At 41.7% G+C, this 14,182-nt stretch overlaps 3 protein-coding genes across 8 annotated transcripts in view; 1 reads left to right on the forward strand and 2 right to left on the reverse strand.

Moving 5' to 3' along the window:
• The window catches only part of slc4a4a (solute carrier family 4 member 4a), a 37,418-nt gene extending 35,757 nt beyond the window's left edge, over positions 1 to 1,661 (forward strand). For 4 of the 6 annotated variants that reach the window (XM_028995314.1, XM_028995310.1, XM_028995315.1 and 1 more), the window contains one exon: positions 417 to 1,661. In XM_028995314.1, the coding sequence (XP_028851147.1) occupies positions 417 to 537 (121 nt within the window). In that variant the 3' untranslated portion in view covers positions 538 to 1,661. The remainder of the gene's footprint in view (positions 1 to 416) is intronic. The other 2 variants (XM_028995311.1, XM_028995313.1) reach the window with 1 other exon arrangement.
• Positions 1,662 to 3,040: 1,379 nt separating this feature from the next.
• gc (GC vitamin D binding protein) lies at positions 3,041 to 11,729 on the reverse strand. Its single transcript, XM_028996473.1, has 12 exons — positions 11,693 to 11,729; positions 10,444 to 10,513; positions 9,584 to 9,716; positions 9,012 to 9,223; positions 7,631 to 7,763; positions 6,274 to 6,293; positions 5,652 to 5,778; positions 5,028 to 5,221; positions 4,067 to 4,199; positions 3,885 to 3,979; positions 3,168 to 3,285; positions 3,041 to 3,082 (listed from the first exon to the last, which is right to left on the reverse strand). Exons 1-12 carry the CDS (start codon positions 11,727 to 11,729, stop codon positions 3,041 to 3,043), a joined length of 1,314 nt encoding a protein of 437 aa, XP_028852306.1.
• Positions 11,730 to 12,513: 784 nt separating this feature from the next.
• gck (glucokinase (hexokinase 4)) overlaps positions 12,514 to 14,182 on the reverse strand; it is a 54,315-nt gene continuing 52,646 nt past the window's right edge. The window contains exons 10-11 of the mRNA XM_028996474.1: positions 13,777 to 14,010; positions 12,514 to 12,658 (exon numbers count right to left, since the gene is read on the reverse strand). Of these exons, the coding sequence (XP_028852307.1) occupies positions 12,514 to 12,658; positions 13,777 to 14,010 (379 nt within the window). The remainder of the gene's footprint in view (positions 12,659 to 13,776; positions 14,011 to 14,182) is intronic.

The following is a 14,182-nucleotide window of genomic DNA, read 5'->3' on the forward strand; positions in this document are numbered from 1 at the left end:
TTAAATATTTAAAAATACTCAAATATAAAATATTATATTTCAGTGTTTTTAAATAGTTAAAGCAACTGCGTTAACAATGTAAATTTATTTTAGCATCTTAAATATTAAATATATAATACTGTGCAAAAGCCAATCATCATTCGTTCATATTTTGCTTTCAAAAACCAATTCTCAAAGAAAGGAAAAGTACACACTGTATATGCTTATTAAATACATGCATGTTATAATATAATGGAATATAAGGTAAACAAGGACTGGTGGCTCAAGACTAATGTATGGAATTTTCTTTTGTCTCTCATCTGTTTTTTTTTTTATAGTTTTTCTAGTAATTTATAATATTATTTAAAATCTTGCACTGGTCTTGAATCTTGTTATGAACGACCAACTAACTTCTCTCTTGTATTTCTCCTCTGCAGCACTCCTGAGAGGCGGCCTTTAAATGTGCCTCAGATTAGAATAGACATGGACCCAGATGACGACGATGACGACGCCGACGGATACTTCTGGAGAAGCAGGGGCACTGAGACGACTCTTTAGCACCGCCCACCACCGCACCAGCCAATCACACTAGAGCAGGACTTTCTTCTAATTAATTTACTGAGAACTTTAATCAGAACCGACACGACTGTGTCTGATTGGTACTGAAGCACCCTGTGGGGGCAGGGCTTAATGCGAGGGTCCAGACGTCTTCCTGCGTGGTGAAGAGGCAACACTGGAGCACCTTGTGATGTCTGCAACCCGACCAAACGTCTCCTTCCTCACTATGCACCTCAAGCCGTTTCTGACCCTCCCGCTTTATTTTTATTTGATATAAGGAATGACTGTAATTACGTTTTCCTGTAGCAGGAGAATCATTTTAAAAAACAAAATTGTAGCTCTACCTCTTACTTTAGATGACAGGCACTCTGTAAAAATGATACATGTTTTTTTTTTTTTTTTTATTGTAAGAGCACAGAACGGGATTTGTATGTTGTCCATTTTTTATGCATGTTTTAGTACCTTTGGAATCGTGGAAAGGGATGAGATTTGAGGATAAATCTAAACCTGCGATGTCAGTAACACACAATGTCTAATGAGTAGCTGATGAAGTAAATGATGAAGGCAGTATTACAGCAGCCCAGCTTTTTTTTTTTTTTTTTTTTTTTTTACTAGCAGGCCAGGCTGTAGATTAATATAAACTGATTCCTAAACCTGATCTACCGAAGTGGCTTAAACAGGCCCTGCGACTGAGTCTAGCTCCTATGCAGGCCGCGTTCGCCCAGACAGCGAACGTCCACGAACCGGCGTGACATCACCTGTACAACGCGTCTGCACAGGGCCTGTTTCTCTGTTAGCCTTTTTATTTCCAAGTGCAGTCCTGCACACGCAACACGTTTCTTCCTTTTTAATTCGTAGCTCTGTACATAATCTAATGCGACCCATGGGTCTCCTGTCCCTCTCAGCTCATTGCTGGGATTTCGGATGAGTTTTTAACTTATGCGCGGCCGTGTCCACAGTCACCTGTAAGCATGTGGGATACTAAACCATGTCAATATTAATAATGCTAGTGTGTCAAAGAAATGCGTTTCTAATCTGAAATTTCTGACTTTTTAGACACACAGCTGAAAATGATTTTAGAATTTATATTTTTCAAATGAATATTAAACAGAATTTATGGCAAATGTCCTGTGTTCCCTGCTCCAGTTTGTTATCATGAATGTGTGTGTCCATTCAGATACAGTCAGACACATTAACTCGCATTGATGTGGAATTATTGTTTTCTGTACACTAAATTCTATTAATTATTCTTAATGCAGAGTATGCAGGGCAGTGTGTATAGATTATGAAGTGCAATATTATATATCAAGAAATATATATTGCAGATGTTATATATAATATAACATCTGGTGGCCTAGCGGTTAAGGAAGTGCCCCTGTAATCAGAAGGTTGGCGGTTCGAATCCCGATCCGCCAAGGTGCCACTGAGGTGCCACTGAGCAAAGCACCGTCCCCACACACTGCTCCCTGGGCGCCTGTCATGGCTGCCCACTGCTCACTCAGGGTGATGGGTTACATGCAAAGGACAAATTTCACTGTGTGCACCGTGTGCTGTCCTGCTGTGTATCACATGTGAAAATCACTTCACTTTAGAATATATAAAATCTGCAGTGAAAACATTCGAACGGGGAAAACAGAAACTGAAATATCACCAAAAAAATGTAGCCTGAATGCAGAGTAGTTTGTGTGTGGTGACTATATATAGAAGTGCAGGGCTCTCTCTCTCTCTCTCTCTCGTCCAGCACATTTTTGGCTTTACCCTCACCTCACCCCTCAGTTCTAGAGTTGAATGTGTGGCGGATCAGGGAAACATCTAATATGGGCTGGGATGGTGCCCCCTACAGTTAGTCCTGGAGTATGCGGTGTAGTATACTTTTATGGTGTTTATCAGACAACCTTATCCAGAGCGACTTAAAATCAGTAGTTTCAGGGACAGTCCCCCACTCAGGGTTAAGTGTCCTGCTCAGGAACACAATGGTAGTAAGTGGGCTTTAAACCTGGGACTTTCTGATCTTCTGGTTCATAGTATGTTACCCGCTAGGCTATAATATGGCAAATATGATAGGTTGCCTGAGCAGAAATGTCTCTATAAAAGCATCTTACTGCTGAGTCAAAAAACTTGTGTCCAAACCCTGCCAGCACGTTTTGAAGCAGGCCGAGTGAACACATGCCTCTTGTTCAACAGCCCAAAATAAGGTGTTACTACAGGCAATAAAATGCTGAAAATCAGTCAGTTACACTTGAAAGAATTCTAAGGTCGGGAGTTTAGAGACGCAAGGTTGATTTAACACATTTTAAGTGGCATCTTCTTCATGGCTTGAGTGGAGCCGAGCTGTTTCGCCGGCTCAGCTGTGTCTCAGTGGCGCCACCGAGTGTTTCACGTGGCAACATCAGGCTTTGAAGGGCTCTCTGTGTGTCACTAGCCACAACTTTATTAAAATAGTCAGAGGATGAAGCATGTTCAGTAGCACCGTCTAACAAGCTTCCAGTGGGCTGAGCTTTGTCTACACACCCGTCCCGGTCTCGTGTGAAATCAGGGTTTGAGTCTGACAGTGAAAAAAAACGAACATTTGATACACGTTAAATATACAGTATAGTTTGTGTGTGTGCACGTCTGTTGGCAGAACGCACCAGCTTTTGGCAGCGAAGAGCAGGCGAGTGCTGGAAGCAGCAGGTGGAGGACAGGTCCAGCAGCGCCTCCACCCTGGCGGCTTTCTTCGCCTGCTCACCTTTGGCGTGACCCTGGATCCTGTACAAACACACACATACACACCATACAATATATTTATTACATTAATGAGGACATGAGGGCAGAGCCATTAAAGACACCTTCCTCCATCGTTGCCTGTGTAAGACAAGCAGCATTTTAAAGGACCACAATTTTTTTTACCATCAGGCCCTTCGACTCCTCGACAGAAACACCTGAACGCCAACATTGCATTTCTCACACACGAACTGTACCTGCACACACTGAAATACTGACTGGAACAGGCACCTGTGCTTTGTGAAATACTCTCTGTGCAATGGCTGTCATTTACATGTAAATTGTTACTTTATTAAAATTCATTTATATCTTGCCTCTCTGTTGTCAATTTATATTGCATATAGCTTCCCTGTACAATTTTTATATTGCTCATTTATTTTGATCTTAACTTTTTACTAATTTTTAGCTTTGTTTATTGGGCAGAGTGACTTGTTGTCCCTGTAATGTTGTCCCTGCGTTAACATACATATGACAAAAAAACAAAAACTGAAACACCTGTACAGTATATTCCCACATAAAAGGCATCATGCGGACAAGATGACCTGTAATTAGGAGGTCAGGTCAGCTGTAGGCAAGCTGCTTACAAGGTCTTGAAAGCAGGGAAGTCCATTCTGAAGTAGTGCGCACAGTAGCTGTCCGTTTTGGACAACAGCGCAGTCAATGTCCTCACGTCGTCCTCCTGTGGGTCAACAGTGGGTGAGGATGAATAAAAAAACTGGTTTGTTGCTGAGCTGACAGACACAGTCATGTGACCCACGTCCTCTACCTTCTGCATCAGGCAGGAGTTGGTGTCTGTGCCGCTGCAACATCCAGTCACCTCGGTCCTGATGTGCTCCAGAACAGTGCTGACCACTGGGACAGAGGCTGATGTTTGATTGGCTCCAATCATGAACAGATATCTGAGACACACAGACACACACACACACAGTCAAAATAGAGTCTTAGCAGATCTGGTGTAGTCAGTAGATGGCACACTTTAGTTAAATTAAAATGATAGAACTGGATGGAAAAATTGTAGCATCTTCATTGGATGTTCAATATTTAATTGTCGTTAGACAGACACTTTGATGAATATCTGGCTAATTGCACAAAAAAAGACACATGGGAAGCATGCCCTAACCAGACACACACTCCAGCGTCCTCCTCATTCCAGACACAATGAACGTAGAGGCCTGAAAGTGAAGTGAAGTGATTGTCATTGTGATACACTGCAGCGCAGTGCACGGTGACACAACATACTGTGTCCTCTGTGTTTAACCATCACACTTGGTGTGCAGTGGGCAGCCATGACAGGCGCCCAGGGAGCAGTGTGTGGGGACGGTGCTTTGCTCAGTGGCACCTCAGTGGCACCTTGGCGGTTTGGGATTACGGGGCCGCTTCTGTAACCGCTAGGCCACCACTACCCCAAAACTGAGCCACTGAACCATCACCATCAGCATTCGGTCAAACGCTGAAAAGTTCCAAGGTGGAGGAACGTACTCCACTTACCCCCCTTAACACCATTGTGTACCTGAAACAAGACACTTTACCCTGAGTGTCTCCACAGGGACTGTCCCTGTAACTTCTGATTGTAAGTCACTCTGGGTAAGGGTGTCTGATAAATGTAAATGCTAAAAGTGTTTTTACTTTTAGGCTGATGGTAAACGTGGCCCAGGTCCTAGTTTGTTGACCTCAAGTTCACTGACATCATGTCTCAAGCAGAAACCTTCTAAAATATGGTTTTGTACCTTTCAATCGCATCCCCCTTCTCACAGATAGCACTGGACAGCTGCTGGCCGCCTGGAAGCTGGTGAGGTTGCCTCTTCAAGTTCTCCATGCAGAAGAGGGTTTCCAGTGGAGCCTTGATGCAACACGCCTGGAAGTCTTTGGATATGGATGCTGGACTGGTTTCATTGCAGAGGATATTCTGGAATCTGGTGAACTGATCAGCAAGGCGAGCATCAGTCATACAGAATGTGTCTGTGCCAGACCTCAAAACTGGTTGCACGGAGCTAAAGTGAGCTCTGGAAGCACAGTGTATTCTGTAATAACTTCTAAGGCACTTCTGAAAACATCACATTCTAGTCATTGTTTTGCATTCTCTAGATGCAACCAAAGAACCCAACATCATGCGCCCACACATCCAAAGAACCACATCTCAGGCATCCTGTCAACCAATCCCCATTCACCCACACTTCCGAAGAACCAATAAACATGAACTCTCCAAGGAAAGACCCCCTAAGATCCAACCCTTCTCCGAGGAAAGGACCTATCCTCAAACATCCCTTCACACTGAGAACCAATCTTCATCCAACCGTGCAAACAACTCTTTATTCATTCATTCATTCATACATCAAATCCATCTACTTTACCTTCTGAATGATGCATTCAGGGCTTGGCTGCAAGCAGCACTTTGAAAGTGCCTCCTGGAAGATTTTCGCCAGGGACTGTGATTTTTCGAAGGAGGTTTTCAGGAGACTCCCAATGTACCCTGTTAAACTGAAAACCGACATGGGACGTGAACTGAAGCAGAAAACATGAGCCGAACATTTCCAATTTCCCAACTCCTTGGTGCTGAAGAACAGCAGTTTCTACCAGATGATCAGAGTTTCATGGGGCAGGCCTATAGGTTAAGGAAGTGGCCCCAGAATCAGAAGGTTGCTCGTTTGAATCCTGATCTGCCAAGGTGCCACTGAGCAAAGCACCGTCCCCACACACTGCTCCCCGGTGCCTGTCATGGCTACCCACTGCTCACCAAGGGCGATGGTTAGAAGCAGAGGACACATTTCGTTGTGTCATGGTGTGCTGTGCTTCACTTTCACTTCATAAAAAAACTTTTATTTTTGCTCCCATGTTTCATGAGCTGAACTCAAACATCTGAAACATTTTCTATATAGAAAAAAGACCCATTGCTCACAAATATTGTTCACAAATCTGTCTAAATCTGTGTTAGCGAGCACTTCTCCTTTGCTGAGATAATCGATCCCACCTCACAGGTATGACATGTCAAAGTGCTGAATAGACAGCATGAATATTGCTAAGGTGCACCTTAGACTGCCCACAATAAAAGGCCACTCTGAGATGTGCAGCACAATGACACAGATGTCACAACTTTTGAAGGGGCGTGCAATTGGCGTGCTGACTGTCTACCAGATCTGTTGTTCATTTCTCGTTTTGAAGAATTTGGCAATACATAATTGTCTGAGGCAGCAACAATCGGTTTGCATAATCAAAGAATTTCTGCACAAACTGTCAGACACCATGTCAGGGAAGCTCATCTGCATGCTCGTCGTCTTCAACAGGGTCTGGACCTGGCTGCAGTTCGTCGCCGTAAACGACTTGAATGGGTTAATGCGCACATTCCTTGACGTCTGGCACGTTGGAGAGGCGTTGGAGTCCCGGTTTTCACTTCTCAGGGCAGATGGCAGACCAACGGCTTGAGCGGCTTGCTGACGTCATTGCTGTGGATTGAGTGGCACATGGTGGCGGTGGGGTTATGCATTTTATTGATGCCATTTTGAATGCACCATGATACCATGACGAGATCCAACATTCCACAGGCCACAATCAACAACTTGATCAACTCTATGGGATGGAGATGTGTTGAACTGCGACACCAGATCATCAGAGTGGCCTTTTATTGTAGACAGTCCTAGGCACACCTGTGCAATTTTCATGCTGTCTAGCACCTTGATATGGGATGGATTAGCTTGGAAAAGGAAAAGTCCATCACAGATTTAGACAGATTTGTGAACAATATTTTTTCTGTATGTAGAAAATGTTCCAGATCTTTGAGTTTGGTTCATGAAAAGTGGGAGCAAAAACTAAAGTGTTGCGCTTTCTATTATTGTTGAGTGTAAATTCAGTCTGAAGCCAGAACCATCACTAACAATGCGCACATAGACCGAGATGTAGTTGAAAGGTTCACTGCAGGTTCAATTTGGTTCTTTATAGAGTTGTGTTGAAGAATTTAAGTTTGGGGGATTTTCTTGTTCGTGGATTAAGCATTTTTAGACATAGAACTTCATTCACATTAACTTTTAGTCTAGGACTACAGTAGACTAACTCCCAGGGTCTACTAAACAGTGATGTGGTGCATTTACCCCATTTGATAAGATCGTAGGGTCACGTGATTGTGACAGGCACTGGAGGTGAATCTCATCAGCGTATTGAATTGCCGCGCTTGAAACCTCTGCCAGCGAGAGAGGACCATTAGAAGACCATTAGATGCTAACATCAGTACAATACAAGCATTTGTTCACCATGCAGACTGGTCCAGGGGTTCAATTTTATGATGAATACATTGGTAGCAGTTGGCATTAAAAAGTGAGGTATTACGTTGGTGACATACTTCATTGAAGAAGCAGGTCTTTGAGGTGGACGGACTGCAGCACTTCTCCACCATCTGCAGCTGGATGTTGGTGGCGTTGAGCACAAAGCCCACGGGGAGGCTCCTGTGCCTGCGGGCAAACTCATAAACAAACCTGCAACGGACAGACCATGCAGCAATCAGTTGGAAGATCACAGCTGATGAGGTCAAGGACCAAAACCTGGGAGGTCCTCAAGAACGCTCTCTATGTCCAGAAGGTTCTCCTGGAAGAGATAAGATAAGATGGTCCTTTATTAGTCCCACAAGTGGGAAATTTACAAGGTGGTGAGGTTATGGACCAAACCTTAAAGGTTCACAAAAATTAGATTTTTCTGAATTGGGAAAGAAGTTAATGGTTAATGGAAGTTAAAGTTTGAAAACACAGTTCCACAGTGTCCTCCTTTGTTCATGAGCACCAAGGCATAAATTTACATTTACAGTATTTATCAGACATACTTATTTTTCCAGTACTTATCCAGAGCGACTTACAATCAGTAGTTACAGGGACAGTCTCCCAGGAGCAATTTATGGTTAAGTGTCTTGCTCAGGGACACAATGGTAGTAAGTGGGATTTGAACCCGGGTTTTCTGGTTCATAGGCGAGTGTGCTACCCACTAGGCTACTACCACCCTAATGGTTCTAATGGTGACAAGGGTCATCCTTGAGGAAAAGTCAAAATAATGTGGATTTTCCTGTTTTCTCTTTCATCCCATCATAATCCAAAAAAATAATAATGTCCTCATTTTAGTTAAAGCTGCAAATAAATCACATTAAACCAGCAGACCTCCGTGATTAATGCCAATGACACTGAGAGAACAAAATTGGGTTCTGAGTAAAGGGCGTGTTGTGGTCTCAGATGATAAAACCCAGATCAGTGTAATAGGCTGATTGCTGTAAAACGTATTTTATTTCGTTGACAGGTTTTGGTCTACATGTATGCTGTCGCTCGTTTAGGACCTGGAGGAACTGGTAATTATCCCTGACTGCTGGTGCAGACCAGTAAGCTTGCTGGAGAACTGTCACATCTCTGAAGATTCCCTATGTGGAGACACACAAAGATCCTTTGATCAAATCTGAGCCCTCCTTGCCTTTACCCACAATGCAGTGCTCACAGAAGTGGGACTGGAATGGTGAGAGCTGGCAATACAGTCACTGATCCGTCATCATTATTACTTCAATAAAGTCATATATTCATCATAAAGGTATGTATTTTGTCAATTACACTGCTTGATATTGTTGACAGGTTCCTGTGCTGATTGTGCTGAACATTAAGAAATGAGCCTGTAAAGCAGGGTGAACTTGAGGGTGAAATTGAAGAGTAGTAAAATAAGTCATTCAGAGTTGACGTTATGCAGTGGTGCACCTGGTGGAGTAGCCACCGGCATCCTGCCGGTACTGTATGCAGATCTCCTCATTGGACGGCTCCAAGAGGGAGGGCAGCTCTTCGTCGGCGTAGCTCAGCAAGGCCAGGCACAGCTTCCTCTCCTGGCCCTCTTTAGCGCAGCACTCACCAATTCCCGGGTGCTTTGGGAATGGGGAGTCGGTCTGGCATGACCTTTCGGAAATTTCCGTGGCCTGAAAGACAGCAGTGAGAGAGCAGTGGTAATCAAGGCGTTTCATCATATTTAACCTGATAAGTCTTGAGTGGAGGGTGACAACTAACAGGATCAAGAAAAAACACACTCCCATGCTCGTACGGACAGCAGGATATGTACCCCCTAAATTTGGGGACATTGTGCTGTAAAGTAGAGTCGTCCTCTGGCTCGAGACAAGTACAGCATTTTTAAAGTCGGTCTTTCTTTGCGCACTCTACGAACGCTAGACTAAGGGGGAAAGCAGCAGCTAGCCACATTGGCATGTGCCGCCATGTGGCATAAATGTAATACAGTAAAAGGGAAGTTATCATCGTCCCAGGGTCATTCTCTGAAAACCTACCCCTTTATCATAGCAGTCATCGCTGGCGTCTTTGGTACAGCATCTCTCAGCCAGTCTCACTGTTTCGTCCATCAGGCATGTCACCTCTGTCATTGAACTATTGGGGAATTTCTGGCTGTATAGAGCTGTGAAGCTAAATAATAATATTCATCATTTAATGTTTTCCTCATGCTCAACACCAACCATGCAAAAGTCGGTTCACCAACCACATACGAAACATTTACCAATTCAACTACTATCAACAGTACATTAACTGCCAATCATTCAGCAACTATAAACTATACATACATCAATCACAATTTAGCCACACACCAACCACGCAACACCTGTAACCTATCTATATACCAACCACAAACAACACTGCAACCATGCATCAACAGTACATGGACTGCCAAACACACAGCAATGATATACTTACTCTACACCATCTGTACACCAACCATACACCAACTTTAAACAAAACACACACCAACCATGCAACATCTGTAATCTATCTATATACCAACCACAACCAACACTGCAACCATGCATCAACAGTACATGGACTGCCAACACACACAGCAATGATATACACCAACCATACATCAATTATACATCAAACACACACCAATCATGCAACAACAACCATACATAAACCATACACCAACCGCACTACAAACATACATCAACAGTTGACCAACTGCAACACAATCTGTACAGCTACATCAAATAAACACCAAACACACAACACATGTATGCCAACCATACATCAATAATACATCAAACTCACACCAACCACACAACACCTGTGCAACAACCATATATTGACCATACACACATGGTAAGCACACAGAAAGTTCAGTATTGAATATTTTACATACAGCTCTCTGAACTTCTGCTGCCCAATCGCTTGCAGCTCTTGACAGACCTTCTCCTTTTCATAGCGCTTGCCTGTATACATGAAACAGGTATGAATTTAAAACACTTCTTAAAGCAACGGTCTCTTCTAACATGAAGTTAGACTTTTTGCATTCATCACATATTTACATGGGGGAAATTTTCTGATGGTGATGTTAAAATTCCAGAAGCAACTGCATGATAACATTGACTTTATTTTTCAGCAGCATGGCTGAGAACTGGAGCAAAAGACAAAATATATATAATCTTTGCATTATAAAGCTTTAAAGTTAATCACTACCTGTCATACCTCTGTCTTCAGCTGAGGCAGTGATGAAAATGACCAAAATGACAATAAAATGCAGACTCTTCATGGCTGAAATGCCGATGTCCAGATCTGCTGTGCAGCAGCAGTCTCACCCTTAGCAGCGCTGGGGTAAAGATTAACCACAGAAAAAGCAGAGGATGTCGCAAAAATGTTTAAATATTACAACACAGACTACAATGATGATGATGATGTTCAAGGTGATGAATATATTATCAAGCATCAGAGGAACAAGCATTCAGAGGTACTGAATTTAAAAAGAAATTTAAAAGAATTAAGCAGGTATACTGCAGTTAATGGAATTTTGAAAATACAACCAAATGGCTGGGAAACAGTGAAATATTTACAGTGCATAATTTATTTTATATTCATGATTACAAGAGACTGCATACACATAACATCACATTCATAAACTTCCATGTCCAAAAATCTATAAAATTTCACATTTCATCAACATTATGTAAAAATTCATCACACTGATCTTGGCAAAGCAGTAGGCAAATAATGAACAAGCATTGAACTGTCACTGAGCAGAAAAATGGTAGCAGGGAATAGACCCAGTTCAAACATAGTTGTTTGAACGAGATAAGGACAAAAGTATTGACAGAAAGTTTTTTTTTTCAGCCATCAGCTGCATAACAAACTTTGCCTTGACTAACCAGACTTAATGAAAACCCAGTGAATGAATCTGTTTTAACCATTAGAAAAAAACACTGGAAAATTTAAACATTTAAAATGGAGTGTTATCCCTGATCATAAAGTATATTCACCGGTAATACATTAATGTACATTCATTAAAAGACCAGTTAATCAATTAAACTAATTAAATCTGTGTTCATCATGAATTTCTAATGTGGAATTTGATAAAAAACAAACAAACATTTGGAGCCATTTGTTGTGTCAGTTACAGTAAATCAGGTGAAACCTCTGAGAGTACAGCGCCATCTAGGGATAAATGCTAAGTAATTACATCTTAAAGTAGTGGAGTCAAGGAAATGGGAAAGAGGCTTAGCCAATGAGACTAGGGAGAAAAAGATAATTAAGACCTGCATTTGGTGGTGTTGGTAAAAAATCAGACCATTTAGGAATGTTATTAAGAAAAACTGCCAAATTCTCTATGAATTAGTGAACAAATAACTCTCAAACAGCATACCTTTATTAATACACCTTTATTTACAATAATAGATTAATAGGTAGAAAGCATAGTTTCTTTACAAATACCAGCTGACTCAACAATTAAAACTAAATACAGATGTTTACGTTTTAATAAATAAAAAAATGTAATCAACATAAATATTTCGTCATTGCACATGCATATGTTGACTGGCAACATTAACTGACAATGCAGTAAATCTAAAAAAAAATAACTTCTCCACATTATAGGTGTTACTGCAAAATCATCTGCAGACAGATTACTACTAACATCTGTGCAGGTTATTAACGTGATGAGCATTATTTAGTCTAGAAAGTAAAAGGATGAATCTCTAATGCACGTTAAGGACCGTGACATAGCAATTCAAAGTTCTTATGTACACGAAACCAAGTTTAAACCAGAACATCTGGCTGAATAAAAATTGATGCAAAGGTTCTGAATATCAAGGTACATTTAAGCATTCTCTGAGGTTACACTGCCAACCCTTCAACTCCGGGTCTGGGCCCTATTAAAAGCTCTGCCAAAGCTCAAGTTAGATGAGTAGATAGAAGATGCACTTCAGGGGACCCTTGTCGCTCAAGGGTACATAACAGCTGCCATCTTGCATGCTACTGCGGAGATCAGAGCTGCCCCTCTTCCACTTCCTTCTTCTGACTGAATGAAAGTGATGTCACAGTGTGGCGTCAGTTCTCGAACTACTTTGTGAAACCTCTCTTGGAACCTGAAAGGTGGATATGGAGAAAGGAATATTTTTAGCGCCAGTGTAATAAATGCAGGCATACACAAAACACAAAACTCCAACAAGCCAACCAGAAAATCTGTTTGCCACAGGTCAATGTGTCCAGATGTATTGTTTTTGCTTGGGTGACAACTAAATCCATGTCAGTGACGGAACTTTGAGTGGGATTGCTGTGTGCTGATTGGTTCATTTTGACTGGGGATACACATGTCACTAATGTCACATTTTCAATCCAGCAAACAAAATAGTTAACCAAGTAGGGTTGAGCCACTTAGCCAAATAGAATTGACTTTCAATTAATAAAGTTCCAAGAACTGACCTTTGTGGCACCTTATTAATATTCATTGATTTTTCAACTTGAGCTAACTAGTTATTCATTTCTGGCAGCAGGGTTTCTGCAGGTTTAAGGAAGCCAAATTTAACACTTTTTAAAGGCCACTTAAGGCCAGATGCTATTCTAAAATGCAGTATTCATTTTAGTTTATCTTAGGGAACACATTGTTATTTGACATCACATTGTTATCCTTCCAAATTTGTGTTATTTCTAGCCTTGTGTTATGTCAATGTTGCCAGACTCATTTTACTTGTTGAGCAGCAAGCCTGCGATATTTTCGTTTTTTATTTCAGTAATATTCTATTTTAATATAAGGAGAACACATTGAGTGCTGAATTTGGTCGTATAACTACATATGCGGTTCTGATCTTATACATAAAAATGCAAAACACATTTTTAGAAATTCGCCAAATTATTTAGAGGTAACCAGTAAATAAAGTATTTTAAGGCCTTTAACTCTGGATTTGAGCATTACTAGTGATTTTTAATTATATTTAAGGCCTTAATTTTCAAAAATCTAATTTAAGTCTTTTTAAGGATCCGCAGAGACCCCGGACTTTGGATTTACTATGATAATTTTTTTAATGTACAGGAACATAAGGTGTCCTCCCTGATATAGACTGGAGGCCATGACAGATCTGGTACAGTAACGCTACTTGCACTGGAAATTTTAACGTTGAAGTGATCCATTTCTACAAAGCCTTTATGATTCAACAGGGTTTGGTTTATAGCTAAGCTCTCACATCGTGCGCTTTTCTTTCCTTACCGTGGATGAAGTTTGTAGACGGATCCGTCGATCCCGACCGTGATCTTGAGGGCCTCTTGTCTGCGATGATCTCTCATGCGGTTGATGACGCCTGCCAGGCCTGCCCCACACATGTGTGCAGCCCTTGTGGAAACACTCTCGCACGCCAGACGAACAACATCACAGTCCAGCTCTGAGGGCAGGACACCGAGAGTGCTCAGGATGTTGTAGATCTGCTTCCTGTCCCCAGTGTCACTATAATAAGAGCAGAGGGAGAGAGAGATTAGGCCAATACAGCAACTATGGCTTTTACTGACTCTGCAATCGTGGTGAAATTAACCTAAAATTTATCCAGCTGTACCCTAACAATTACTTTGTAGTGTTACCCATATAGCACTGCATCAATTGATCAATTGGAAGACTATCT

The sequence above is a fragment of the Denticeps clupeoides genome, chromosome 11 (assembly GCF_900700375.1).
Source record: "Denticeps clupeoides chromosome 11, fDenClu1.1, whole genome shotgun sequence".
Lineage (NCBI taxonomy): Eukaryota > Metazoa > Chordata > Actinopteri > Clupeiformes > Denticipitidae > Denticeps > Denticeps clupeoides.

What these genes read in the sequence shown, in the direction of transcription:
- gc (XM_028996473.1), bottom strand. Translation starts at nt 11,729, where the DNA reads ATGGCGCTGTACTCTCAGAGGTTTCACCTGATTTACT. An exon ending in CACTTTGACATGTCATACCT is followed by an intron (nt 5,779 to 6,273) that starts GTGAGGTGGGAT and finishes GTCGGTTTTCAG; the next exon opens with TTTAACAGGGTACATTGGGA. An exon ending in ACTCCTGCCTGATGCAGAAG is followed by an intron (nt 3,980 to 4,066) that starts GTAGAGGACGTG and finishes GTTGACCCACAG; the next exon opens with GAGGACGACGTGAGGACATT.